The sequence below is a fragment of the Sinocyclocheilus grahami genome, unplaced genomic scaffold, assembly GCF_001515645.1.
Source record: "Sinocyclocheilus grahami isolate Dianchi unplaced genomic scaffold, SAMN03320097.WGS_v1.1 scaffold594.1, whole genome shotgun sequence".
In the NCBI taxonomy this organism is placed as follows: domain Eukaryota; kingdom Metazoa; phylum Chordata; class Actinopteri; order Cypriniformes; family Cyprinidae; genus Sinocyclocheilus; species Sinocyclocheilus grahami.
Genome location: NW_015505773.1, coordinates 283267 through 310328, shown reverse-complemented (window position 1 = coordinate 310328; position 27062 = coordinate 283267). Strand labels below are relative to the sequence as shown.

The window sequence follows — 27062 nt, the reverse complement described above, 5'->3', positions numbered from 1 at the left end:
CCCCCGTTCCGTATTTAGCCATTTTTCTTCTGTAAGTTTTACCAGAGACAAACTCCTTAACATTAAGCAACACAACCCAGACAATATTTTTCTGGTCTTTGAGTATTCAGACGTTTTGTTGGACATTCTAGTCGGAGGTGCATTCGAACTGCAATCCCAAGCATTCATCTTGTGAATGTTTGTTCCCTTCTTAACAAAACGGATGAACAACAACTTCTCACCCGCATCAACAAGGACTTTTCAAACTTGGCTGCATTGTGCTTAACTGAAACCTGTCTGAGTGAAGCCATTCCAGACAATGTGCTGCATCTGCCGGGCTTCCAGCTGTTCAGAGTGGATCACATTGCGGAGTTAACAGGGAAAACGAGAGGTGGTGGATTGTGTTCTTCATCAACGAAAGTTGGTGTTCAGATGTAAAAGTGCTGAAAAAATATGGTGTTTTAATTTAGAGGCACTCTTCATAAACTGTAAACCTTTCAACTCGCCACAGGAGTTTTCCTCTTTCCTCTTTCATTCTTGCGATTGTCCTCCAGACACATGTGAGAGCGCAGCACTTCAACAGCTGGCTGAACAAATAACTGAAATGGAGCAAAGGTACCCAGACTCTCTTTTAATCATTCTTGTAGATTTTAACAAAGCAAATCTTTCCTGTGAACTGCCAAAATACAGACAGCACGTTACATGTCCCACCAGAGACAGTAATATATTGGATCACTGTTACACCACAAGAAAGGATGCATATCACTCTGTCCCATGGGCAGTCTAGTTCATCTTATACCGACCTACAGGCACAAGCTGAAATCAGCTAAACCGGTATATAGGACTGTTAAAAGATGGACGAAAGTTGGTGTTCAGATGTAAAAGTGCTGAAAAAATATGGTGTTTTAATTTAGAGGCACTCTTCATAAACTGTAAACCTTTCAACTCGCCACAGGAGTTTTCCTCTTTCCTCTTTCATTCTTGCGATTGTCCTCCAGACACATGTGAGAGCGCAGCACTTCAACAGCTGGCTGAACAAATAACTGAAATGGAGCAAAGGTACCCAGACTCTCTTTTAATCATTCTTGTAGATTTTAACAAAGCAAATCTTTCCTGTGAACTGCCAAAATACAGACAGCACGTTACATGTCCCACCAGAGACAGTAATATATTGGATCACTGTTACACCACAAGAAAGGATGCATATCACTCTGTCCCATGGGCAGTCTAGTTCATTTTATACCGACCTACAGGCACAAGCTGAAATCAGCTAAACCGGTATATAGGACTGCTAAAAGATGGACTAATGAAGCAGAGCGGGATTTACAAGCCTGCTTCGACTGCACTAATTGGAGTGTTTATGAAGCTGCAGCCACCAATCTGGATGAGATCACAGATACTGTAACTTCATATATCAGTTTCTGTGAGGACGTGTGCATTCCTACCAGGAAATTCCTATCATTCAATAATGATAAACCATGGTTTACTGGGAAACTCAAACAGCTTTGTCATGTCAAAGAGGATGCTTACAGAAGTGGGGATAAAATCTTGCATAACCAGGCCAGAAACAGACTAACAAAGGAGATCAGAGTGGCTAAAAAAAGCTACTCCGAAAAGCTGAAAAAAAAGTTTTCAGCCAATGAATGACCCGGCGTCAGTACGGACTGGTCTGAGGAACATCAAGTACAAGACACCACCCTCGCAGTCTGTGGAGAATCAACAACTGGCTGATTATCTGAATGTGTTTTACTGCCAGTTTGAAAAAAAAAACCCATCTCACCCCTCCACCCTCTCTGATCTGCACTTCACACACACCTACCCCCTTCCCTCTCCTACCATTCAACCTGCGCTTAAGGTCTGTGTACAGGACGTGAACCAGGCCTTCAGAAAACATAAGACTAAAAAGCTTAAGGCCTAGATGGTGTTTCACCTGCCTGTTTAAAAATGTGCACTGACCAACTGGCCCCATTCTTTACACAGACCTTCAACAGATCTCTGGAGCTGTGTGAAGTTCCCTGCTGCTTCAAATGTTCCACTATTATTCCAGTCTCCAAAAAACCCAAAATCACTGGACTTAAATGACTACAGACCTGTCGCTCTCATGTCTGTGTTCATGAAGTCGTTTGAGAGACTGGTGTTGGCTTATCTGAAAAACATCACTGGACACTTGCTGGATCCTCTTCAGTTTGCATACAGAGCAAACAGGTCTGTGGATGATGCAGTCAACATGGGACTGCATTATATTCTGCAACAACTTGATCCATTTTGACCTGGGACTTGCGCAAGGATCTTGTTTATAAACTTCAGTTCGGCCATCAATATCATCATGCCTGACCTTTTCTCAGACAAACAGACCCAGCTTTCTGACCCCAGTCTGTCCATGGATCACCAGCTTCCTGACAGACAAGTATCAGCTAGTGAGGCTGGGTAAACTCACATCCAGGACTCTCACGAGACCTGGATGCCCCTCAGGGATGTGTGCTCTCCCCACTGCTCTTCTCCCTGTATACGAACAAACGCACTGCAAAAGACCCCTCTGTCAAGCTCCTGAAATCTGAAGATGACACTACCATCATCTGCCTCATATACAACAGAGACGACTCTGCTTACAGACAGGAGGTTAAAGAGCTGGCTGCTGGGAGCACACTCAAAACAGTGGAGATGACAGTGGACTTCAGGAGGATCCCCCCCTGCACTCCCCCACTAACCATCATGGACAGCACTGTGGCTGCAGTAGAGTAATTCAGGTTCCCGGGCACCATCATCTCTCAGGACCTGAAGTGGGACTGCTAAAAAGGTTCAGCAGAGGTTGTACTTCCTGAAAATCACTTTGGACCCCTCACATCCAGCCCACTCTCTCTTTCAACTGTTGCCCTCTGGTCGGCGCTACAAAGCACCGACCACCAGAATAAGACAAGGAGAAGAACAGTTTTTCCCCCCACAGGCTATATTCAGACTGAACAATTAAAAATGTCATAACTATACATTATCTAATATAACTGACAAATTATTTATACATAGCATCTGAAAATTGTAAATTTGTAAACTACATAAACTGTACACTTGTAAATAACACCTGTACATTCATTAAAACAATTTTTAGTTGTTTTCAGTTTTTTTCCTCTAGATTTCTACTTCTGTGTTATATTGCATTATTTAATTTTCTGTTTTTTTACATTCGTTTTATATTTAATCTCTACTTTTTAATTCCTATGTATGTCTGACTATAATGTATGTTTGCACTATGTCTGTTTTTTCTTTCTTTTCAAATTCCTTGTGTGTGTAAACATACTTGGCAATAAAGCTCTTTCTGACTTCTCCTGTACAGCTGAAACAATTCAGTCAGGCAGGTAACATTCTCCTGGCATCCGCTAAAACCCAGGCTCGCCCATCAGTTTGCCAAAGAGAGAAGCGTGACTTGTCACTCCACAGAACACGTTTCCATTGATTCAGAGTCCAGTGGCAGCATGCTTTACAACACTCAATCCGACACTTGGCATTATACTTGGTGATGTAAGGCTTGCATGCAGATGCTGCATTTTTGCGCTGATATTAATGCCAGTAGAAGCTTGGGTCTCTATGGAATCACCAGAGAGTTGGTGACTTTTACGCACCATGTGCCTCGCCACTTTGTGGCTGTTGCTGCTGTTCCTAAACACTTCCACTTTCCAGTAATACCACTTATAGTTGACTGTGGAATATCTAGCAGGGATGAAATTGACTTGCTGCAAACTGACTTGCTGCAAATGTGGCATTCTATCACAGTACCACGACTGAATTTCACTGAGCTCTTCAGAACCATTTCTTTCAGAAATGTTTGTAAATGCAGACTGCATGGCTAGGGGCTTGATTGTATATGCCTGTGGGAAAGGGTCTGATTGAAACACCTAAATTCAATAATCAAGAGGTGTGTCCCAATACTTTTGTCCATATAGTGAATGCATTTCATATGTGGTGTTTTGTGAGTGAAGTAGTACAAAAAATAATTTTATTATTTTAATTTTTAACAAAATTGCTTTTTTAGACAAAATAATAAAAGTTCCATTTGCCAAGTAAACTGACACTTACCATCGGAAACCATCTTGTCCAGCTCAGGACTCAATATTACATCCAGAGGTTCTTCCTGTAGTGGCCGAGACCCTCGAGCAGAGCCAGGCTGAGGAGGAGCTGACCGATAATCCGGCAGAGTGCCAATGTCCAAACCAGCTGAGAGAGAGAGAAAGTTAAACAGCTGCTCTCAAACTTAGTTTCTTACCTCTACTGAATAAAAAACTCAACTTCTGCAGAAAAACAGAGGTGTCATTCTGTAAACGCCTAAATCAGCAATTTATTTTCTACTGTCCCTGAGTATTTGCTAAGAAAAGGAAGTAAAACACTGGGAGAGTGAGGATAGTTATTTCATGTCATGGCAAAATAAGGAAAAATGTTTCTTGCTCTCTCTCCCTTGCTCCCTCTTTCATCCCATCCACTAACTAAATTTTCCAAGAAAAACAGGAACCTAATTAGTGTTGCCTGCTCAACTAAGTGTGAAAAATCTCTTTAAAAAGGATGTTCTTTTATCATTGCATATCGTTTCCCATTAGAATAGATGAGAGCTTGATCAATGAAAACGCAAGCAATTGCAATGATTACTCATAATAAATATTGTCATCAAAATCAAAGAGTCAGCCACTGTGCTTTGGTCTAAATGCAGCGGTGAGCTTCCCAATGACAATTACTCTGGTTTCATGTAAAGTTCTTGTTCCAGGTTCAAAACAGGTTAAGCTCTATCAACAGAATATGTGGCATCAGTTGTGTTTACACTATAGTCATGCATTTATAAAGTCTATGGGGGCAATGCAAGTCTGTTACAGGGTTTAAAAAGCTGAGATATGTAGCTTGTATTTTTGTTTAAACACTTGTATGATTTTTTTTTCTTACAAAAAATGTAACTATAAATGTACACTTATAAGTTTAGTAAGCAAATTTAATCACACGAATGTTAATGTGTAATGTTTTAAGTGTATAAAGTCTTGTAGCTATAATTATGGAGGTTTTAACATTTATTTTTGTTGTTTTGCCTGACAACCACTGTAAATGCATAACCATAAAACATGACTTCATTTATTTTTGTTTTTTACAAGGTGAAGTATAAATCAAAATTATATTCTGATAGCATGTTGTCAATACAACTTAAGTTGTATTCCACTTGAAACATTTCTTAAAACCAAGCACCTTGGTATGCACTTAAAAACAAACCCTTATATATATATATATATATATATTTACATATATATTGCACACATAGGTTACGCTACGAATGATAATTATCTGTCACTGATAAATTGGGTTGTAAATGTTCTGTCATGTTCTATGTTTATCTATCTGTAAAATAGAGGGGGGGAAGTCGTGGCCTAATGGTTAGAGAGTCGGACTCATAACCCAAAGGTTGTGGGTTCGAGTCTTGTACCGGCAGGGATTGTAGGTGGGGGGAGTGAATGTACAGCACTCTCTCCCATCTTCAATACCATGACTGAGGTGCCCTTGAGCAAGGCACCGAACCCCCAACTGCTCCCCGGGCGCCGCAGCATAAATGGCTGCCCACTGCTCCGGGTGTGTGTTCACGGTTTGTGTGTGTTCACTGCTGTGTGTGTGCACTTTGGATGGGTAAATGCAGAGCACTAATTCTGAGTATGGGTCACCATACTTGGCCACATGTCACTTCACTCACTTAATATTTTAACATTCAGTATTTTAAATAAGAGACCACTAAACCTTTGACAAAGGTAGTGTTATCAAGTCCTGTGCTGCATTTCTTTCTTCTTATTCTGCTCTTATAAATCCTTTACATTTCACCAGTATTCAGAACAGAATGAAGTAGCTATAAAATTATAGTACTAAATTATATATACAATTGTAAAATAAAACAAATTATAATGGTATTTGTTATAAATAAGGTAGTCCTATAAACATCTAGAAAGGCTATAAATTATATTGTGTGTGCAAGAGGCTCCGGCATGATCACGGATATTGTCCTTATCACAGCGTAAAAAAACTAAAATATTCTGTAATTTTTGGTCTTAAAGATAGGAGTAAGACATCATTTGAAACTGTATTTACTTTTGATTGTGCACAGTATACTCACAATAAGAACAAAGCTATGCCTTTGTAAAATAAAGAAAACAAATAGGATGAGCTTTCCACGACTCTGTATCCTTAACCTTTGTATTGCAGCCGTAAAAATAAAACGAAGACCTGTTTTTTTTCCCTTTTTGTTTTGTAAATTTTTTTTATTTAACTGAAGCATATTTCATGTAGACTTCTTTATTTTATTTCTATCATATGTCATTTTGTTCTATTTACCTCCATTTTTCCTGCTGTTTATGCTCATGCAAAACGTTGAGTTATGCATATAACTACTGTTCCCAGAAGGAGGGTAACGATGTACAACACATGACTATGGGATATCGCGCTCTTGCGCCATCTGCTGAAGACACCTATATTCACGCCTGAAAGGCCAAGATGGCGGCGGTCGGCTCCGCCCACTTTAGGCTTCAATAATGCTCTTCTGAACCCTACGAGTGACGTCACAGACACTACGTCCATGTTTTTTTTACAGTCTATGGAACTAAACCACTGAAAAGAAACATGTTTACTTTTAATGGGTCACATACACTTATCCATTGTAATTTAATTTAAATCTAATTTTGTCGATTAATGGATAGGAAATGAACATCGTAATGTTTAAGAATTAGCTCAGTCAGCGGAGAGTAGGCGGTCTTTAGCAGTTGTGCGTTCTCGACTACCTCTGGAAGCGGTCGAAAGTGGACAAGCTCAAACTGTTTTAGAACATGTTCACACCTGTATTTAGTGATCGGATTGACGAAAATGCATCTTAATACCAGGTGTGAACAGGACCTTAGCCTCCTTTCACTGTGGGAACATTTCTAAAGGACTGTAGGGAATTGCTGCAATTATTATTACTATGTATCATTTACCATATTTTTTAAAAGAAGGGGGAAACAAATAGTTAGCTGTCATTGTTAAAATTCTATAAGTAATGGACTTTTTTAAAAGCACAACCTTTGATTGCATGTTTATACACCATACGCTAACCTTTTTTTGTAACCCTTTGGAACTTGCTTTCACACTGAAACAGTTACATCACTCTCAAACCACTAGTTTTTCCACTGCAAGGCCATTCCACAAAGAGAAGGGAATGTGGCCTTGCAAACTAAAAAGCTGGTGATTAAGGAGAAATAATTTTATCAACTAAATTAGACCCTTGAGAAAAAAACCTGCACACTGCAAACAGCACATTTCAAGCACAAGTAAAATGTCACAGATTGCAAACAATCACAGTTGCCAACTAAGGTACAGTAGCGGCCAAATCCAACATCCATCTAAGGACAGCTTAGTTCTCACCTCAGTGTCACAACAGGTTCATGTGCAAGAAAACATGCAGTTTGTTCGTGGTTAGTAAAAAGATGCAGAAAGCTAAAGATGAGTGTGCACGTTTGTCAGAAAAGGGATCATGCAGAAACTGGCACTATGAAAAGTCTGAGGGGCTGTTTGGGGGGCTGAGAGGCCAGGAGAGGGGGGCAGCTTTATTTCTACAGCCAGAGAGGCTGTGCCAACAGGGCTCTTACCGAATGGAGAGGGGGAACTGTCCACCTGGAAATGGCATAAATCAAGACCTACAAGAACCCAAACCAGATAAAACCAAATAATTATAAAACAGAAATGCTAAAAAAAAAAAGTAATAAGAAAAAGGAGGAGGATGCTAAGACAACAATTAAAAAGAAACAGCAAACCAGGTAAAAATGCAAAATGCAAGTGTGAAAACGTGAAAGAAAAGAGGAGATGCAGTTCTGAAGACACAATTGTAGGTGTCCTTTCTGAGATTGTTAGAACATCTGCAGAGTGAAGAGAGAGGGGAGACTATCCTATGGACAGATCTTCAGACTGAGTCTACCTGATTCAGGGCCTGGCTTGACCAGGTCATCGGACAGCATTCCCAGGAGATCATCATCTGAATGTAGAACCAGCTCGGCTAAGGGATCCTCCACATTGGCTAGAGATCAAGAAGACAAGCGTTTCTGAGCACGAGTATCCACACTAATCACCAAGTGCTCTTTCATTAAATGTTACCAAGGGCCGGGCGGTAAGACATATTCTGTGTGATGGTGGAAATGTGTCAACTGGATCTTCTTGATAACGTGTGCAACTTCTGCCATTTGGACATGGTTTGGATTTTAAAAACACAATGTCATGAACAAAACTACTGTGTCATGAGAAGCTCTGACCCAAACCCAGTAAGCTGCCTTTTAAGCTGCTTTTTAAAGTCACCATGAAATCTGAATTGCTAATTATATTTATGGAATATTTCAGTTATAAGATTTTAGTCATACCACCCACCCCTAATGTTAGCTGAAATATTCTTTATAATTACATGTGCATTAAATGCATAAAGATGTATGCATAATAAGATTACCAAATCAAACACTTGTTTCAAGACTAAAATGCCACGAAAGGGTTAAATGCAAGAATCTGCAGAGCAGAAGTAGAAGGTTCACTCTATGAGAGATGAAAATCTCTAAGGACAAACAAGCGGCCCTGAAAGCCTTCAAATAGCTTTGTGATTGCTCTCCAAACGAATACGCACAGGCCTTCTAAACACTGCACTGTGACTGCCAGCTTCCTATCCTCCTCCAGAGAGCTCTGACAGGGAATTCAGAAAAGTGCTGGCAAATTGGGTTTTAAAAAACATGTTAGGTTGGCTACGAGCAGAGGTCTGCTGGCCTGGGTGTAAATGAGGGCTGACAGAACTGAGGATAAGGAGAAATGGTGAAGAATGAGGCGTCTGAACAAGCTCTTCAGCCTATAAGAGTATGCAAATCAGGGCTGAAGAGGACACAGAATGAGCAGATGGGGGCAAAAAAAGTTCATTTGTATGGTTTGTCTTCTTTAGTCCCCGTGGCAAACCATGAACCTAGACAGTCTCTAATGCAAACCACTGGAGTTACACTGTAGGATTCTGCAGTGCTGTTGGGTTGTGTGATGCATTCAGTGTGTGCAGATTGGAAAGCGGGAGGAACTGTGATAATGTGCATTATACCTCTCTGCAGAATTCACTGCAATCTAGAGCAGAAAAATGTGACCTGACTGATCACAGCAGAAGAAACAAACTTATCTCTAAACAAAGGCAATTCACAGTGGAGGTAGGAAATGGAGGTAGGAAATATCTCTGGACAGCACTGTGTGTCTATTTAGAAAATATGTGTGTAGACATATATTCTTCAGCTCTACTCATCTACATATATTTCTAAATATGAAGGTACAGCTGAACATACGCAGTGGCCCTGCTTTAGACGAGACAGGAGTGGAAGTGGTACTCAGAAGCGGGCCAGATAAAGGGTCCAGGAAGATGCTGCTCTGTGATTTGCTGTCTGCATGGCTGGATTCTTCCTCCACAATACCTGTTTCCAGAGCTGACTTGGTCTGTTTGCTTTTATCCAGAAGTTCTTTCCCAAAAAACGCTTCCTGTAACATATACATGTACCCAATTTAATATTGCACACGGACACCATGTAAATACTAGATTTCCACATTCTCAAGAAAATGTGAGTTGTGTTTGCCTGTGCAAAAATTGGACACAATGGGTGGTTTTCTAGGGTGGTCTGAGTGGTTAATCCAAGTCTCTATGATTTTTGCTGTTTAGATATGGCTCAGGTCCATCCTTCAATGTAAAAGATCACAGATTTTTTTTCTGCTCTAAATGTCAAGTTTGCCACTACATGGTAAAGCAGGTTTGTAGCACTTCAGAATATCTAACAGTATCAAACTATAAATGTGATGATTCCCTGCTGTGTTAACATTAAAGGCCTAATGTGCTGCAGTTTAAATCATTGGTTCAAGACATTCCTCTGGTGATAACCTTTATGTCTAATTTCAGATTTGACATACAGGAACGCCTAAAGTGACAGCTGTTACAGTTAATGCATCACAGCATCTCCATGCTGAGCATGATGGGATTTTTTTTAAGAGCATGTGTCATCCTTGCACATGCTCACAAAATCCCTGATCACTACATTTAGCTCTTCAGTTCAAACACATTCAGCTATGGTGTGTAGAAAGGTCCTGACAGGGATGCTTATGTTTATTGAAAGAACTAGCAATTAGAAGACACTTTTATCTAAAGTGACTTATGTAGTTTACTTGTTACAGGTTTATTCCCCTGGAGTGGCTTGTGGTTAAAATAATATCCCAGATTCAATACAAGTTAAGCTCTATTGACAACATCTGTGGACAACATCTTCTCGAGTTCTCAAGACAAGCAAAATTTAAGTACAATAGGAAAGGCATTCCAAAGAGTTTAAATTGTAAAATCCCCCTTCAACAATAAAACCATAATTAACCCTAAAACCTTAAATATGGGGTAAACAATCAACTATTATAAAACAATTACCTACAGTCTGAAGTACTGTACTAATTATTATTAGTTTCAGGGGCATTTCCTCTGAGGAAGAAATCAGTGGAGAAACACTTTTACTGGATATTTGTAGGATTGACCTGTAGGTACGAGGGGAAGGCCTCCTCGAGTTTGGTTTTCTTCTTCCTGTATCTCTTCTTGACTTTCTCCAGAGGCTCGCTAACGATGGGAGTCCCATCCACAGGAGTGTCTGGTTCATTCCAACCTGGTGAAAAGATAAACTTGATGCAACAACAAAGAGTATTCACCAAAATAAATACACATCAAAACCTGAGATGTCCAGACCATACCTTCTTCCTTTCCTGTGAAGTTCTCTATAAGTGAGCTTGTGGAGTCTTTCCGACTGAGAGAACGCTTGCCTTTCCCCTGCCCTGCTTTGCTCCTCTGACGCACCATAAACCCACCGATACCTAAAGAGGGAAGATGGGGAACCAAAATATAATTTAGCTTAAAATAGTGTCACTTAAAAAAAAAATAATAAAAAAACAGCTGCAGGACCCCCAAACTAGGTGATGAATGCAATCAGGAATAAATAACGTGGGATCCTGACAGTGACGTCTTGACATTCATCTCCATAATTCAAGATGACGTATTAGCTTTGGGCCAGGAGAGGGTGATTCATCTTGGCTACGCTCCTAGAGCAACCATTTCAGGTAAGTCTATTTCTGGTTGTACCACATTGGCTGAGTCTGACTAAACTTGATGCAACAACAAAGAGTATTCACCAAAATAAATACACATCAAAACCTGAGATGTCCAGACCATACCTTCTTCCTTTCCTGTGAAGTTCTCTATAAGTGAGCTTGTGGAGTCTTTCCGACTGAGAGAACGCTTGCCTTTCCCCTGCCCTGCTTTGCTCCTCTGACGCACCATAAACCCACCGATACCTAAAGAGGGAAGATGGGGAACCAAAATATAATTTAGCTTAAAATAGTGTCACTTAAAAAAAAAAAATAATAAAAAAACAGCTGCAGGACCCCCAAACTAGGTGATGAATGCAATCAGGAATAAATAACGTGGCATCCTGACAGTGACGTCTTGACATTCATCTCCATAATTCAAGATGACGTATTAGCTTTGGGCCAGGAGAGGGTGATTCATCTTGGCTACGCTCCTAGAGCAACCATTTCAGGTAAGTCTATTTCTGGTTGTACCACATTGGCTGAGTCTGACCCAACAACCCCCACTCCACCACGGTTTACCGCATGGACACAGAATGAGGAGAGATATTTAGGTTGGTTTATGTACTGTAAACAGTGTAAACACTTCAACGAGAGGATACAAGGATAAGGAAAAAAAAAATCAATAAAATAGAAGACTATCCAAATAAAGAGCACTTAAACACTGCTTCTCTAATCTCAAAACATTTTTGTCATTTGTATGTATTCATCCCTTTCCAAAAAATGTGGGGGTTCTTCAAAAAACAAAAATAATGCACATAAGTCTATACTGTATGCATTTATATTAAAAATAAAGAAATGGGAGGTAGTGCTTAAAAAGGACATTACTTTAGAGAGATTACTTCTTTAGTCAGAAAAAAGCTCTAAGAGAATGCTCTTTCTGGAGTACTCCCTGACAAGGAGCTTTAAAGAGCAAAGCACTGTGGGATGCTATTTAAGGTCCAGAATTTGCAGGCGCACTATTTCACAGTCCAGTGGAGCTGTCCTTTCTGATACAGTAAGTGCACCTTTCTCTCTCGTTCTCTCACCAGGTCTGTACGGCTTCCTCTTCCTCTTCTTGTTGCTGTCGCTGCCGTCGGCCCCTTTCAGGTGGTCATCACAGTGCTCACGCTCGGGGCTGGAGTCAGATTTCCCATCACAGTCCATCGGGTTGCCCTCTGCAATGCGGCCAAACAACACAGAGCACTCTAGATGCTGACAGAATATTCTCTAAACCGCACAAAGATACATACACAAGAAATACAGTGTGCACGACTCACTAGACAGTGTGGTTCAGTAGTTGACTTTAACCGCAGAATTCACACACATAATAAAAACAGATCACACACATTTGCGTTCAATGCCATCTGACTTGTATAAAGATGACAAAAACAAAGAAAGGTGTAAAGGCGGGTGAAGGAAAATAACAGCAGATGATTGTTTTGACAAAATTCTTGGCACATTCCACCAAAAAAAAAAATTACTTCGTTTTAACAAAGGATGAAAAGAGAAATTTAATCTTCAACAAAATGTTCTATTGTTTTTCCACTTCTTTTATATAACGTTCATAATTGATGAAGCCCTGTAATTAATGGGGTGTAAATCATGTGAATCATACGTTTAAGTCTTAGAATTCAACTTTTAACGTTAACCCAGGAGCTGGAGTTATTCAAGACCTTTAGTTTAAAGTTGTAAATTGCCATTTTATATATGATATCTGGCAGTGAGGGTGTTTTAAACTGTTGGCCCCATTCCTCCTCATTACCCCCCGCCTGCTCTCTCAGACTGGCACTACGATGGAGGGGTTGGCCATTAATTCAGTTCGAGCCGCCCAGCCTCTGATCACTGGAAGGCCAAGGCAGGTATAATTTGCTGACTGCTGTTTTCAAAGGCTCTCTTCTCTCTCCAAGTCAGATTCATTACATGGCTCACCTTCTTGTCGATTTCTCTCTCTCTCAAATCACTCCACTCTGTTTTCTATATTTTCCAACAAATCTAATTCAAATAAAATCTAATTCAAAATATTACCAAAAACAACAATAGGATATCAATGATACTAAAAGAACAACCGTTTGATTCAGAAATGGTCCTTGAAAACAAAATCTAATGGTCTAGTGGTAGTGACTGACAAAATGTTTCTTTCTTCTTCCTTTTTAAAAATTTTTTTACAATATGCACAATATTCAATTTAAATGTGATGCGTGCAATGTTTTCACATTAAAACACTTTCTCTCATCATCCCATTTTAATATGTAGAGACAAGAATTTGAGTTTCTTTGAGCACATTAGGACTGACTTGGCCAGTGGTGTGGAAACGTCACCTTTAAGCACAAACACATTCTTTACCTCTACTGTCGCCCAAGTCTCCATCTCTGAAGAGCTCAGGCTGGGGGTCAGGGGGTGTTTGCAGCACGGCCACACTATTCTGATTGATGATTTTCAGCTTAAGTTTGGGTTTGGGTCGTCTGCGGCGGGCGGTCTGGACACATAAACTCTGGAGCTGACACAAGCCTGACTCAGTCAGACACACGCCATCCTGAGTGTAGGTCCGCTGGAATTCTGGCACAGAACAAGAACAGAACACAGCGATGCTGACTGCAAGAGTCCGCCGAAACTGTTGCTCTGATGCTTCAGCAATTTAAGCAAACTACACAGCAAACTGTTGAAGCAAAGTGAAATGGAGAAAAAAAAGTATTTATATATACCATTTTCCTTGACTTTTGTAAGAATCTGTGCCACTACAGGAGGCTCGTTGATGTCCATGAGCTTTGCCACTGTGACACCTGTAACAACACATAAGCAAGATGGAAGCTTGACTTATTTCAAGTTAACACCGCGTATTCACAGTCATTTGTTTAGTTATTTATTGCAAAGAGGACAGTCTGGAGCCATTAAAGGCAGATTACATTAACTGCTGCTTCATTCACATGAACAGGTTGCAGCTTGATTTAAAATTCAGCCCATCTGCTTTTTTTAATGAACCAAATTTTGCTGGAACAAAGTTTCATTGACCAAATCACTCTAGTGTCCATCTGTTACTGAAAAAATTGGGCATCACCACGCACATCATACAGAAATCAACAAGAGATAATTCCTCAAGCGTTTTCACCTGAGGTTACAATTAGGGCATTTTTGCTCAGCCGTGCAGCAAAAATCTGATTTGTTTTGGCATATCCAAATCAAATCTGTATAGTTCTTTGTAGTTTGAACAAACGGAACGAGGCATGAAATCAATTTTCAAACTCAACCCAAACTACAAACACAAGCTGATTAAACGTGATTTCTGAATATGTTTGTGGCTCTTACCAGGCGTGGACATGGTTTGCGTTCTACATAGACAGCAGTCAAAGCCCTCATCTGCTGCGCTCTCCACCTCTTCATCAGAGTTCAGCCCCTGACATGAGGCATGAACCCACCTGCAGACCAAACGTCATGATTAGGCCACTTTCGCAACCAGTCAGCCAGTAAGATAAAAATCTGATTTGTTTTGGCATATCCAAATCAAATCTGTATAGTTCTTTGTAGTTTGAACAAACGGAACGAGGCATGAAATCAATTTTCAAACTCAACCCAAACTACAAACACAAGCTGATTAAACGTGATTTCTGAATATGTTTGTGGCTCTTACCAGGCGTGGACATGGTTTGCGTTCTACATAGACAGCAGTCAAAGCCCTCATCTGCTGCGCTCTCCACCTCTTCATCAGAGTTCAGCCCCTGACATGAGGCATGAACCCACCTGCAGACCAAACGTCATGATTAGGCCACTTTCGCAACCAGTCAGCCAGTAAGATTAAGTCACAAAGAAAGCAAATATCACATGCTCAACATCATGAATATTTTCCCCCATCAACACCTGCGTTTATTCATGTACTAATCTACTGCTGAGCCATTTCCCAGGATACTCTTTTGGTCGTTATGGCATTTGGCATGATGGAGTGCCACCCACCTGTCACACTGCCGGCACTGCAGGATGAGCTCTTCCTCTCTGTAGCTGCGTGCACACACAGGACATACCGTGAGACTCGCACACGGACCGCATTGCGTGTAGTTATTCTGCCACTCACAGCGCTGGCCAGGCGATGTAGCTCCACAATGAGTACACAATACACACCTGATGGAGAACAATGCAGTTACCGATATAAAATACATGAGCAAATCACGTTTTCCCAGAAACATACACTTTTAATCATAAACAACTAAATCCATTATTTTACACTCATTTTGTGGCCTTTCTGTGAATGGACACGACTCTTGTTTGCACATGGCTTAGCATCGACTGTGCTGCCTTAAAAATAAATATTTAAATGGCTCCAATCCAGCTAAAGCTCTGACTGAATGTGCCACAATGCACTGCAAACCCAGCTCTGTTTGAATGAGGATTACATGTGACATTACAGCAAATATGTAGGAAATCCCTTTCGATCTTGTTTGAAAACAGCTGCTAAAGATCAAGCGATTGTTAGATGGGGAGAGAGAGAGAAAGCTAACAAAGCTAACAAAGAGGTGCTAAAGCATTGAGAGTGGGTGTGAGATTTAAATGGATGAAATTGAGAGAAAATGTCACAGACTCGTGAATCCATAGCACCTGTAAAGAAAATGTCCAGGTTATATTTCATTCCGAAATCAAGAACTATATTTTGCATAAAGAAACTGAAGGGACATACACTTACATACACTTTCCTCACAAATAAGTCCACATGACTAATGCACTATATTACAAGTGTTCTATAGCCATATTACAGCTTTCTCTGAGAAACAGTCCAAAATTCAGCTCATTATTTATGAAAAATGTTCCTTTCCACTGTAGCTCTCAAATATGGAGCTAAAATAGTCTTAAAATGAATGCAAAAGCTAACTGAATGCAAAAGCAAATTTGCGTAACTTAGGGTGCTTTCACACTTGGTTCGCTTGCCTGGTCTGAACCAGAGTCCTCCCCCTGCCCCCGCTGGACTGCGTTCATATTATTTTATTTGGGTCCGAACCGCGGTTCGTTTGCATCATCAAGCCAGCAGCTGTTTACCCTGTTGCTTAGTAACGATGGTGCAGGAGAAGGCGGCAAACGCATAACATTGCTCTCTGCACTTTTATATATTTACGTTTTTGAACCGTTCGTTTTGTTTATAAAGCTTGGGTACATAACGGCACTTACGTCTGTTTTACGAATGTACTGCAAATGCTCTAAAGAACGCTAAAGGTGAACAGAAATGAGATATACAACTCTCTGCGTGCAGCGCTTCAGTCACGCTCGTCAGGAAAGTGAGTAAAACACACACAAACACACATTTTTATCAAATAATACGTCATTAATAGCAGTTCACTTCTGCGATTTGGTATGATTGTGTTCACATGAGCAGCGAACCGTACCAGAGTTCACATGAACCGTACCCCAGACCACCCTTTTTAAGTGGACTTGGGTACGGTTCTCAGGTGCGCACCCGAGTTCGGAAGACAGCGTTCACATCATCCAAACGAACCGAACTCTGACGTCAATTGAACCCGGGTGTGCACCAAAAGTGCTAGTGTGAAAGCACCCTTATTTGCAAACTATACTAGTGCTGTCAAATCGATTAATCACAATTATTCGCATCCAAAATAAAAGTTTGTGTTTACATAATATATGTGCGTGTACTGTGCATATTTATATATATATATATATATTTATATATATATACACACACACATGAAAGATGAAGCTCGCGATTATGGTAAGGGGCGTTACATTTCCGAAGAGTGCTTGCGGTGTTCGGCCAATCACAATGCACTGGGTCAGCTGGCCAATCAGAGCAGACTGCGCTTGTCGGAAGGAGGGACTATGTAGAAAACGAAGCATTTGAGAGAGGCGGGGCATAGAGGACCTACAATAATGTACAGTATTTGAAAAAATAGCGTGTTTTTTGAACATTAAAGCATGTCAACATATTCTGATACATCAAATACACAAAATAATGATCTTTAAAAAAGCATCATATGACCCCTTTAAACTTGACGTCGACTAGTCGCTGGTCCTATAGAGGGCACAACAGGATAAGAAATCTTTGAAGGACTTCCACATTTACGCTCCGTTTCCAAACAGTTCAAATGACAAATAAATGCATACTCTGAAAGCGCTCCACAAGACATGTGTGATTATATTACTGGATGCTCGAAATTGAATGGGAGAATGCACGTTTTAAAGAGCTTATTGTACAGGTAAGTTAATCACCATTCTAATCTAATGCGCTGCTGCACTGTAACGCACACACATAGGCTACAGACAGTAGCGCGTACATGACGCGCACAGAATCATTCAGCGCGGAAATGTATTGTCAACACTGCTCTGTGATTTCTCAATAAAATAGCTTAGAAACTGAAAAAAAACAAGCATATATTTCTTAATAACTAAATTCCACTGCTTCACTATTAGTAAAGAGACGCTGCCAGGTAGAATTAATTCACACACGCAATCGCTCTCACTAATGCATTCATATGAATGTAATCTTTACTGTGCTACTTTATCTGTATCTGATTTAGAATGAGCAGAAATCTGTGAGAAATATAATGACCCAAATACAAAAGAACTGATAAAAAAGCTGTTATAGGAGCAATAGCCGTGTGGGCAGCGCTGTGTCATATGCCATAGCTGTACACAAGGTGTTTATCATAGCTCCAGACTTATTTGTTCATTAATGACGTCATCAGCGACTAGTCGACTTCGAATCGACTTTCATCACATAAAAGTCGACTTCAAAAAATCAGAAGTCGTTCAACCCCTAATATACACATACATGTATATATTTAATAATTATATATATACACAGTATATGTATATATATATACACGTAGATATTTCTTAAATATATACATGTATATGAGTGTATAATTATACACAGTACACACACATTGGATACACTCATAGATTTTCATGTGCCTATGTTAAGACTGTTTTTAAGATGTTTTTTTTCAATCAAAGCATTTGTGAATCATTATTAATTTTGAGGCTATTGTAGCTCCATACAAAAATTTCACTCCCCAACCTGCATATTCTAAACTGACAGGTCACATTCAGTTACAATACAAACAAGTAAACAATGTGTTAATTTATGCAATTAATATGGGCTTGCAAGTACTCTTGATGGTTCAAAAAAAGACAACGATGAAGACAGAGCTATGAAAGCACCAAACTGGGCTGCAGTCCAAAGCTGCATCTAATTTTAGCAAAGACTTCTGTTTGTGTGTGTGTGTACATACCACTTGCATTTCCAGCTGCCTTTGGGTACATTCTGCAGTGGTGGGTCCAGACAGTATGTGTGGTAGCTAATGTCACAGTCATCACAGAGCAGCAAGCGCCCGGGGTCATTGGCCTGCCCACATGCCTCACACACTGTGCACTCCAGACAGCGCCAGCCTTTACTCAACACCACTTTTGTGATCTAAAACAGACACACACACACACACACACACACCTGAGGTCAGAGGACACAGGTCAAGCACTAAAGGGCAATGGAGGGTTATATATTTAGCAGGCTATAATCTGGATGGATATAAAAACACAAAGAACACAGCCGTAAGATGTCTCTAGAGTCAGAGTTATTTGTCAGAAGGATTTGCTGGCATTTACAGATCAATTTATGTGGGTGGTGATAAATCAATCTAACCACATCATCCTGTACTAACAAGCACGTCCAGTACGCCTGCTGTTCACCAGCAACTCTGGGTTTGTACTCTACTGGGGAAAGGGACCAATTGATGCATATAATGAAGGAAAACTCCATATGCTTGACATGACAACTTGATAACCTATTTAAACATGCAAAGTTTGAGTTAACAATAGTTCATATAAAATAAAAAATTAAAATGAAATAAAATATAAATTTCTGAAAGATTTGAGAGATTTCTGTGCCTCTGTTAAAAGTCTACAAAACCAACACTTGGAACTTCAAAATAATCCATATGAATCGAGCAGTTTAATTCAAGTGTTCTGAAGAGACACAATCACTTTACATGATGAACACATTTATTTTAGGCTTTTATTCACATTGATTAACACGCATACATAGAGCATATTAAAATTAAAAGCTCAACTGTACTTGCTTGATGCATGAGAACCAATGAGGTTTTGTATGGTTGAGCTGACGTTGACCTAAATTAAAACTGTTTATCATATAAAGCAATCATGTCTGTTCAGAAAACTCTGAATAAACCACTAAATTCAACTGGATTGCTTCTTCAATATCTTAACAAACATTTTGAATCTTGTTAAGTCATAAAAAAATACAAAAAAGTACATACAGGTGCATCTCAATAAATTATAATGTCGTGGAAAAGTTCATTTATTTCAGTAATTCAACTCAAATTGTGAAACTCGTGTATTAAATAAATTCAGTGCACACAGACTGAAGTAGTTTAAGTCTTTGGTTCTTTTAATTGTGATGATTTTGGCTCACATTTAACAAAAAAAACCCAATTCACTATCTCAACAAATTAGAATATGGTGACATGCCAATCAGCTAATCAATATATATAATACTTTTTCTCTGCTGCAGCTCAGAGTAAAATTCTTCATCCACTTTCATTGCATGAAAACAGTAGCATTTTTCCTTTTGTGTTAAATTGAAAAAAGAAAGTCAAATGAGTTTAGAACAGCATGAGGGTGAGTAAATAGAAGCATTTTCATCAATTATCTTTAAATAAATGTCATTGTATCTAGGATAAGAGCAATTATCTTCAGCAGCTGTGATTGTTAATACTCAGCTGTTTGCACAGACCAACTGGATGATTGAATGAGAGGAAGACAGCTCTTTCACAGGTGCTTGGCTTAGACATCAGAATGCATGACACCTGGCCATGACATTTGCCTGTTTGATACTAAAAAAAAACTCATTCTGATGGGACAAGATGTTGTAAAATAGCTGATAAATGTGCACCTGTGAATATCCATCAGCTAAATTCTATTCTAATGTACTAAGCTGAAATAAAACAAGGAAGAAGTGTATGTTGCTTGGCAACCTTAAACAGCCTGCAAATAAGCTAATGAACTACATTATGGATTCCCAACAAGGGGTACATACATGTTCCCTCAGGTGGTACTTGCAGATTCCAGGGGGTAAAAAAAAGCAAAAAACTAATTGCTATTTAAAATAAAATAACAGGGCTCTCAAAAATAATAAATTATTATTTAATCTCATGACTTTTTTGGTAGGGAAATTCTTAACACATTTAGTTCACTTTTCAAGTTTTAAGGAACACATTTTTGGTTTGGTTTTGATGAAGGGGTACTTACTGATGGAGTTTGCAGGGGTAAATAAGAAAATAAATATCAGGATACACAAAACTATATTACTGTGGTTATTATTAATAATAATATATTTATAGAACTCTAGTGTTCTTATCATATTGCTGGTGCTGCCACTCTCCACGACTAACAATCACTTTAATGCACCACCGCCACTTGAGGTTTATTACTTTAATTGTTCTTAATCAGGCTCACACTGAATTTCCGTGCACAGAACTCCACATTAATCTCAACAGATTTCAGAATCTGCACTGGGAATATGAGGGGGGGGGAATCAGTAGAATCCATCTGGGCCTCTTATATTAAATGAAGATCAGGACGTTTCTGGCATATCTCAAAGTGCTGAGCGATACCGAAAGCACCCTGACGTATTCTTCTGTCACTGCTGTCTTTACGTGATAAAGATCTCTGCTTTAGTCTATCAACATAAAACACGGTCTTTAAAGTCTGCTTCATAATCCTTTTAACATTTTACTCATTACCCTCGGGCTGCTTTCATCCAGGTCCTCTCACACACTGACCTGTCACACTTATCTCACACACCATTAACCTTCACTCCAGATAAGAGCAGCTCATAAACGGTGCTGAACTGTGCTGGTGAACGGGGTCAGCTGTGATAGATGTGTGTGGGGGGGGTGTCTTACCTTAATATTGACGCAGAAGGGGTGGTAGCATTGGCCGCACTGGGAGCAGGCTAGCAGTCTGCCCTCAGCACCCTGACCAAAGCTCCCACACACCACACACATGTCCTGGAGACACAAGAGAGATCAGACATCCACCTGTGAAGTTAATTCTCACACCCATGCTTATATAAAGATCAACTAAGGCACATATTTTTAAGAGCAGGATCAAGTGTCAAGTGTTTTCATTGTGTAACTGAACTACAGATGTGCAGCCTTAGTGCATGTTGATGTTGATAAGTGTGCAAATACATTTTGAGGCTAGTGTATGTGACAAAAAACACGAAACCACTAAGCAAAAAAGCAAAAATGTTTCCTTTTGCCGTAAGTTCACTTCTATTTTGACTTTGAACTCATAGACTTACTTGTTTAAGTGTGAAGGAGTCAGAGGTGGAGAACAGGACTACAGTGTTGTGCATGGAGTTTTCCTCCTCTTCTTTTACCACATATGGAGAATCCATTAAGCTCACCTGTAACAGAGCACATGACATCTGTTTACATTTGCTCGGGTCACATCCAGCTGTTTGTAACATATTACTATACTGTGTCTAATGACATCACGGTTGTTTCTGGAAAAAAATTCAATGTAATCATGCAACCGAAAAGGTTAGCATTAAAAACAGCTATGGATAATATATACTCAATTAATTGATATCATTTGATATAATTGGTAATTAATTTACATGGAACCCAAATCCCAAAATAGACTATAAACTTGCTTGAATTATCTGGATTTAGCTAGGCTATTACAGTAGTACAGTTTTTATGTCTGCACTAGATTTTTTTTCCCAACTAATGCATACATTGGGCCCAGCTTGTCTTAAAGGGAAAATTCTGTCATCAATTACTTATCATCATCAATTAATTATTATCATGTCCAAACCCATTAGACTTCAGCTTTTTTTTTTTCTTCTCAAAACTTGAGAGATTTATTTTCACACGTAGACATTTTCAACAGTATACACATCAAATATGGTAAATGGAAGTTAAAACGTACTTGCTTGAAGTGTGAGTACAAACCTCGCTGCTTCTTGCAGGAGCTCATATACATGTTTGCATAAGCAAACCTCACTGGTCCTTGTGCATCAAGCAAGTATGGTTGAGCTGCAATTGACCATATTTGATGTGTTCCATTTATGTGTGTTGATTAATGTTTTGATTAATTGGGATTACTTTTACAATGTCTTTATTAACTATTTGAATCTTTGGTGAAAATGGACAGACATCGCTCAGGTTTATACAGAAATATCTTTGTGTTTTAAAGATGAATAAAAGTGTTATGGGTTTGGAACAACATGAGGGTGAGTGATTGATGACAATTTAAATTTTTGGGTGATCTATCCCTTTAAGTTTGCAATGCACCGTAAAAATAGCAGTGCTGTTAATTAAAAAAAGTAAAAACAGTTTGCAGTACAGGTTCCGCAATGCAGGGTCACGTTTCTTACATGTGCAATGTGAATGTTGTATTTATATTATATTATTATTCATTATCTGTTAACAGATAACATCTAGATGAAAAAATATGCAAAATGTATTCAACTTATAGATGAGGAGAAAAGTAATGCTGCTTTGTTTAGTTGGTGAAATGGGCTTCATAGGAATGGACCGTTTAAATTTAGAGGCTTGTCATGGTGAAAATTCACAGGCCTTTACGTCACAATTTAGTGTGCCATTGCTTTGTAATGAGACTGGCTGACAAAGTAAACATGTTCATTGTGTGTGTAAACTACAGGACGGCTGTTGAGTACAAAATTGCCTATTTTATCATACTAGCGGTCAAGTACATGTTGGCTTAATCTCCCTCATCACAAGTTGCTTGTGTTGGGGAAAATGTCAGCATTTGCTATTTTGAAAAGGCCATTTGTGCTGGGAACTGCTGCTGAAGCTCTGCTGAGCGTGAGTGCATTTCTCAGGCTTTAATGTGAGCATTAGGCACATCTGAGTGCTGTTTTATTTATGCTTGTAGAGGTGGGGGCTTCATACCCCAGGGGTCACCACTGGGCTGCTCTCCATCTTTAGCCTGGAGCGTCCCCTGCCACCTCTCCCAGAGAGGTTAGCTCCCCTGGGTCGCCGCCTTCCAGGAAAGCCAGATCCACGACCCTAGCAGACAAAGACAGGGAGAAAGGATATCATTGCATTTCTTTGAAGGCACACTTTGGGAAAATTGAGTTTGATGTATAGCACTAATGGGCGAATACACCATGCACTCCATAAACCAGCATGGGAATATCATGATGACTTTAATGTGCTTTATATCTGGCCATTAAGTTTTCTACAGACTCACTGTATTATAATAGCATCACTGATTTAAAACTCACTAAAATGGTAAAAGAGCTGATTTCACTGAAAATGCTTTTGCGGTTTAGGAGAAATAATTTCCAGAACCCACCTATAACCTAGCTTGACATGGTGGAAAACTTTCTGGAAGGCACCAAACCCGTTGCATCTGTGTTTGTGATACAAAATCATCCATCCATCCCAAGATCTGATCCTCTGAGGTTCAGCCCAACTCCCTGAACACTACACTGACTTACAGATCACATTTCAGGCCAGGCTTCTGCCAACTCGCCCTGCTTCTGAAGGTGTCACATTGCGTTTGCATCGAGGCTGAAGCTCTGGCCCAATTCCCACTTCCTCCCAGGTAATTACCTCACTGTAGCCAAGCTCTACTCAGACAGGAGATGTCAACTTCATTTAGAGAGATTGCCTAAGGAAGCTTGGCGTACTCAGTCGCCTTTACAGTCTGAGTCTAATTTGTGCAGAAATGAATTATGGAGAGGGAAAAAATAGACGAGGGTTAAGGAAGGCACTCCTCTAAATCTGCTTGAGTGCAGCCACAGAGAAGAACAGCAATTCTGATGAGATACTGCTGCAATGGAAAGAATGCAACTCTGGTGTCTCATGCACATGTATGTGTAGAGATGTGCAGGGTTTGTTATATGAACATGCTGCTATCATATGAAACATTTATTATATTAATGTACAATGTGAACATGGAAATGTGAAATGGATAAGAACATAAAACAGTAAATCAAAGAATTAACCTTTGCAATATGATGCATTTCAGAGTTAAACTGAATATTTAGTCATCAATAATAAGGGATGAGGCTTGATTTTGCCTATCAGGACTTCAGTGAATCATGAGGGGGATTAAACATTATTACATCACTGGTTAATATTGTTTACCTGGATGCATGACCTTGTTTGTATGAGCATATGATTATGACATTATGAAAACTTAAATTTTTTTCGAGTAAAAGGCACGGATGAATCATGACCGGGGACATTTATAGTCAATTGCGTACATTATTTCAACCCTCATTTCAAATGTTCTCATAGATTTTTAGAATCTCATGCAATGAATGTTATGTTTTTAAGACAGCATGTCAGGTTAAAAATAGTTGCATCATTAAAAATGTTTATTTTGTTTTTGAACACAAGAATGTGTCCTGTATGAAAGGCCCATTCACAGATATCTTGATGTTTTTAGTTGGGATTGCCCAGAGGCTATATTGTTGGTTGTAGTGGCTGTTTCTACTGTTGAATAACCACTAAATGAACTACTAAACCAATCCGCCACTAAAAATGAATGTGCTTGAAAAAGTGTTTGGATAAAAATGTCAGAAGCATGACACATTATATCATGAACTAGATGAATAACATAATATCAAGGCCTGAATACTACACTAGTAACAAAATTAAGGTTTTGAGCAACAACAACCACAGAGCCATCTAAGGTATACTCACCCATAATTCCTGCACCATTTTTGAGCTTACTTTCTAGACTAAACCAGCTGATACTTTATCACCCACACCCACCTTAAAAATTCAGTCCCTTGCAGGGCTCAAACCCTTCAACACCCTCCCCTCATTTACCAATCTCATGGTCCAGATGGGCAGCCCGTACATCGGCCTGGTCTTAGGGCTTTCCCAGGCGTCCGAGCGCTCTGGAGACCAGGAGGGCGAGCTCATTGCGCTACGGTTACTCCATGCACCCTGAGGTAAAGCGGCGAAGAAGAGACGGAGGGGGGAGGGTATATTGGTGATGAGGACATGACAAAATAAATGTGAAAGCCAGCAACAAGAACACAGCATGTCAAATTAATGCAATAACTTCTACACAAATGCATCATATCAAGCCAATACAGTGAAATATTAAGTTTGGGACAAATTCCTGAAACATGACCGTAACATTACGTAATAATTTTTTTGTGTCTTAAGAAAAGCAGTTGTTAGTATTTGCTTTGAGTGAGTTTCAATTTGTAGGGAAGTCTGCTAAATTACCTTACAAACCTTACATTACAAAGAAAAAATTTGAGGATCCTCATTCTAAAGCATCATTACACCTCCATGGAAACAACCTAGTTTATTTGTTTGTACAAAACAAGCGTGATCGTGTCAGCATGACAACAAGCAGCTCTTTGAGATAAACAGAGAATTTCATAAAGCACAAAGTGTCATGGGGAGCATTTAGCCTGTTTAACGAGCTAATGAGGGTTAGTCAGTATAATTACAATGCATAACACAATCACCGCAAGGCCTTTTTTTTTGTTTTACAAAATGAAAATTATTTCTAAATTATAAATTATAAATAACAGCCACGGGTTGGTTGTTTTTTTCCTGTCATGTATCATTTTGTCCCAAACTACTACTTTAAATGAATGTCTGAGCTCCAATACAAGTTAATGTCTATGTAATATGCTGTTGATTACCAGACACAATAATATTGTCCCACATTATTGCAAAAATCAAAATATGAAATTTTTTAGCTTTAAAAAAAAACTGGGCAACGCAGACACTGCATACCATTTCCATCACAATTTTTTATCTAACATTATTTTCTGTGGTAATCAACAAATTCTTGATGTGAATTGGGCACAACTTGTATTGAACTCAGAACATTGCTTCCTAATAAAACAAAAGTACTTAATGAAACAAATGACCATTCCTTAGGCACAAGACCCAAGAATTGTTATCAAGGATTAAAAAGGAAGGAAGGAAAAGAAAATAATAGATCTCCTGAAACATGAAACATTAAAGAATGAGTGGAAGGAGGCAACTGAGAAACAAACAAATATATCATCATGCCAACATGCCTGTGAATAAAGACATCAAAAATAAATAAATAAAATAATAAAATCTGACAAAGTAAAAAAAAAATAATTGTGTTGATATTGGTGATTGCTTATTGACAGCCATGCAATGTTAGTTCGGTAAGAGTATGTTGAGGAAGAAGCATGTCTTTGCATTGAATTTCCAGCTCTGAGGCTTTCAAAATGGACAAATATGGTACAAATGTAAAATAAATGGAGAGGTGAACACTTTTAGCTTATTGGGTAGGCATCCAAGAGACAAGAGATACATATATCCAAATGAAAACTCAAGCTAATCCCTATAAGACTCTGAAACTTCTACTGAATTTAGAGCGTAAAGCATGCCTGATCGTCTCTGAAGAGAGTCAGCAGGAGTTACTTCATTTGCACAACAAAACAAAATCTATTTCTCTCTCATACGCACACACACGATAACACAGGGGCGTGCACATACTCAAGAACGCACTTATACACAGAACCGGAAATCTCAGTTCGAGCCAATGAGCCCACCCTTCAAATTTCACTGTGTCCAGATGGTGCACACACTAACATACCTGTATATACTTATACATACATGCATATATATATATATATATATATATATATATATATACAGTATAGACACACACATACACTCTTCTTCTATATTAGTCTTTGTTACAAACCTAGATTGTATAAAGAGCAAAAAGAGAATCAGTTTTAGCCAATCTGAGAACTAGCTAATCAGAAACGCTCTCTGCATGTGAATCATTTTGTTAGGTCTTGCTGACACTGAGTTTACTGACATACTTGGTATCGGGACCGATACTGGTCTCCTGTACTCGTACTCGTACTCGTTAAAATGCCCTGATACCAACGCCGATACCACACAGCATGTGATAAGCGCCATATTCAGACAAAGAAACAC

At 39.2% G+C, this 27062-nt stretch overlaps 1 protein-coding gene across 1 annotated transcript in view; it reads right to left on the bottom strand.

The window, feature by feature from the left end:
• The window catches only part of LOC107557235 (histone-lysine N-methyltransferase 2C-like), a 123374-nt gene that overhangs the window by 33088 nt on the left and 63224 nt on the right, over positions 1 to 27062 (bottom strand). The window contains exons 14-29 of the mRNA XM_016240582.1: positions 24939 to 25058; positions 23046 to 23162; positions 21428 to 21532; positions 21027 to 21131; positions 18339 to 18520; positions 15058 to 15222; positions 14738 to 14847; positions 13815 to 13892; positions 13456 to 13668; positions 12159 to 12287; positions 11218 to 11337; positions 10531 to 10655; positions 9312 to 9501; positions 7934 to 8032; positions 7608 to 7655; positions 4048 to 4185 (exon numbers count right to left, since the gene is read on the bottom strand). Of these exons, the coding sequence (XP_016096068.1) occupies positions 4048 to 4185; positions 7608 to 7655; positions 7934 to 8032; positions 9312 to 9501; positions 10531 to 10655; positions 11218 to 11337; positions 12159 to 12287; positions 13456 to 13668; positions 13815 to 13892; positions 14738 to 14847; positions 15058 to 15222; positions 18339 to 18520; positions 21027 to 21131; positions 21428 to 21532; positions 23046 to 23162; positions 24939 to 25058 (2044 nt within the window). The remainder of the gene's footprint in view (positions 1 to 4047; positions 4186 to 7607; positions 7656 to 7933; positions 8033 to 9311; positions 9502 to 10530; positions 10656 to 11217; positions 11338 to 12158; positions 12288 to 13455; positions 13669 to 13814; positions 13893 to 14737; positions 14848 to 15057; positions 15223 to 18338; positions 18521 to 21026; positions 21132 to 21427; positions 21533 to 23045; positions 23163 to 24938; positions 25059 to 27062) is intronic.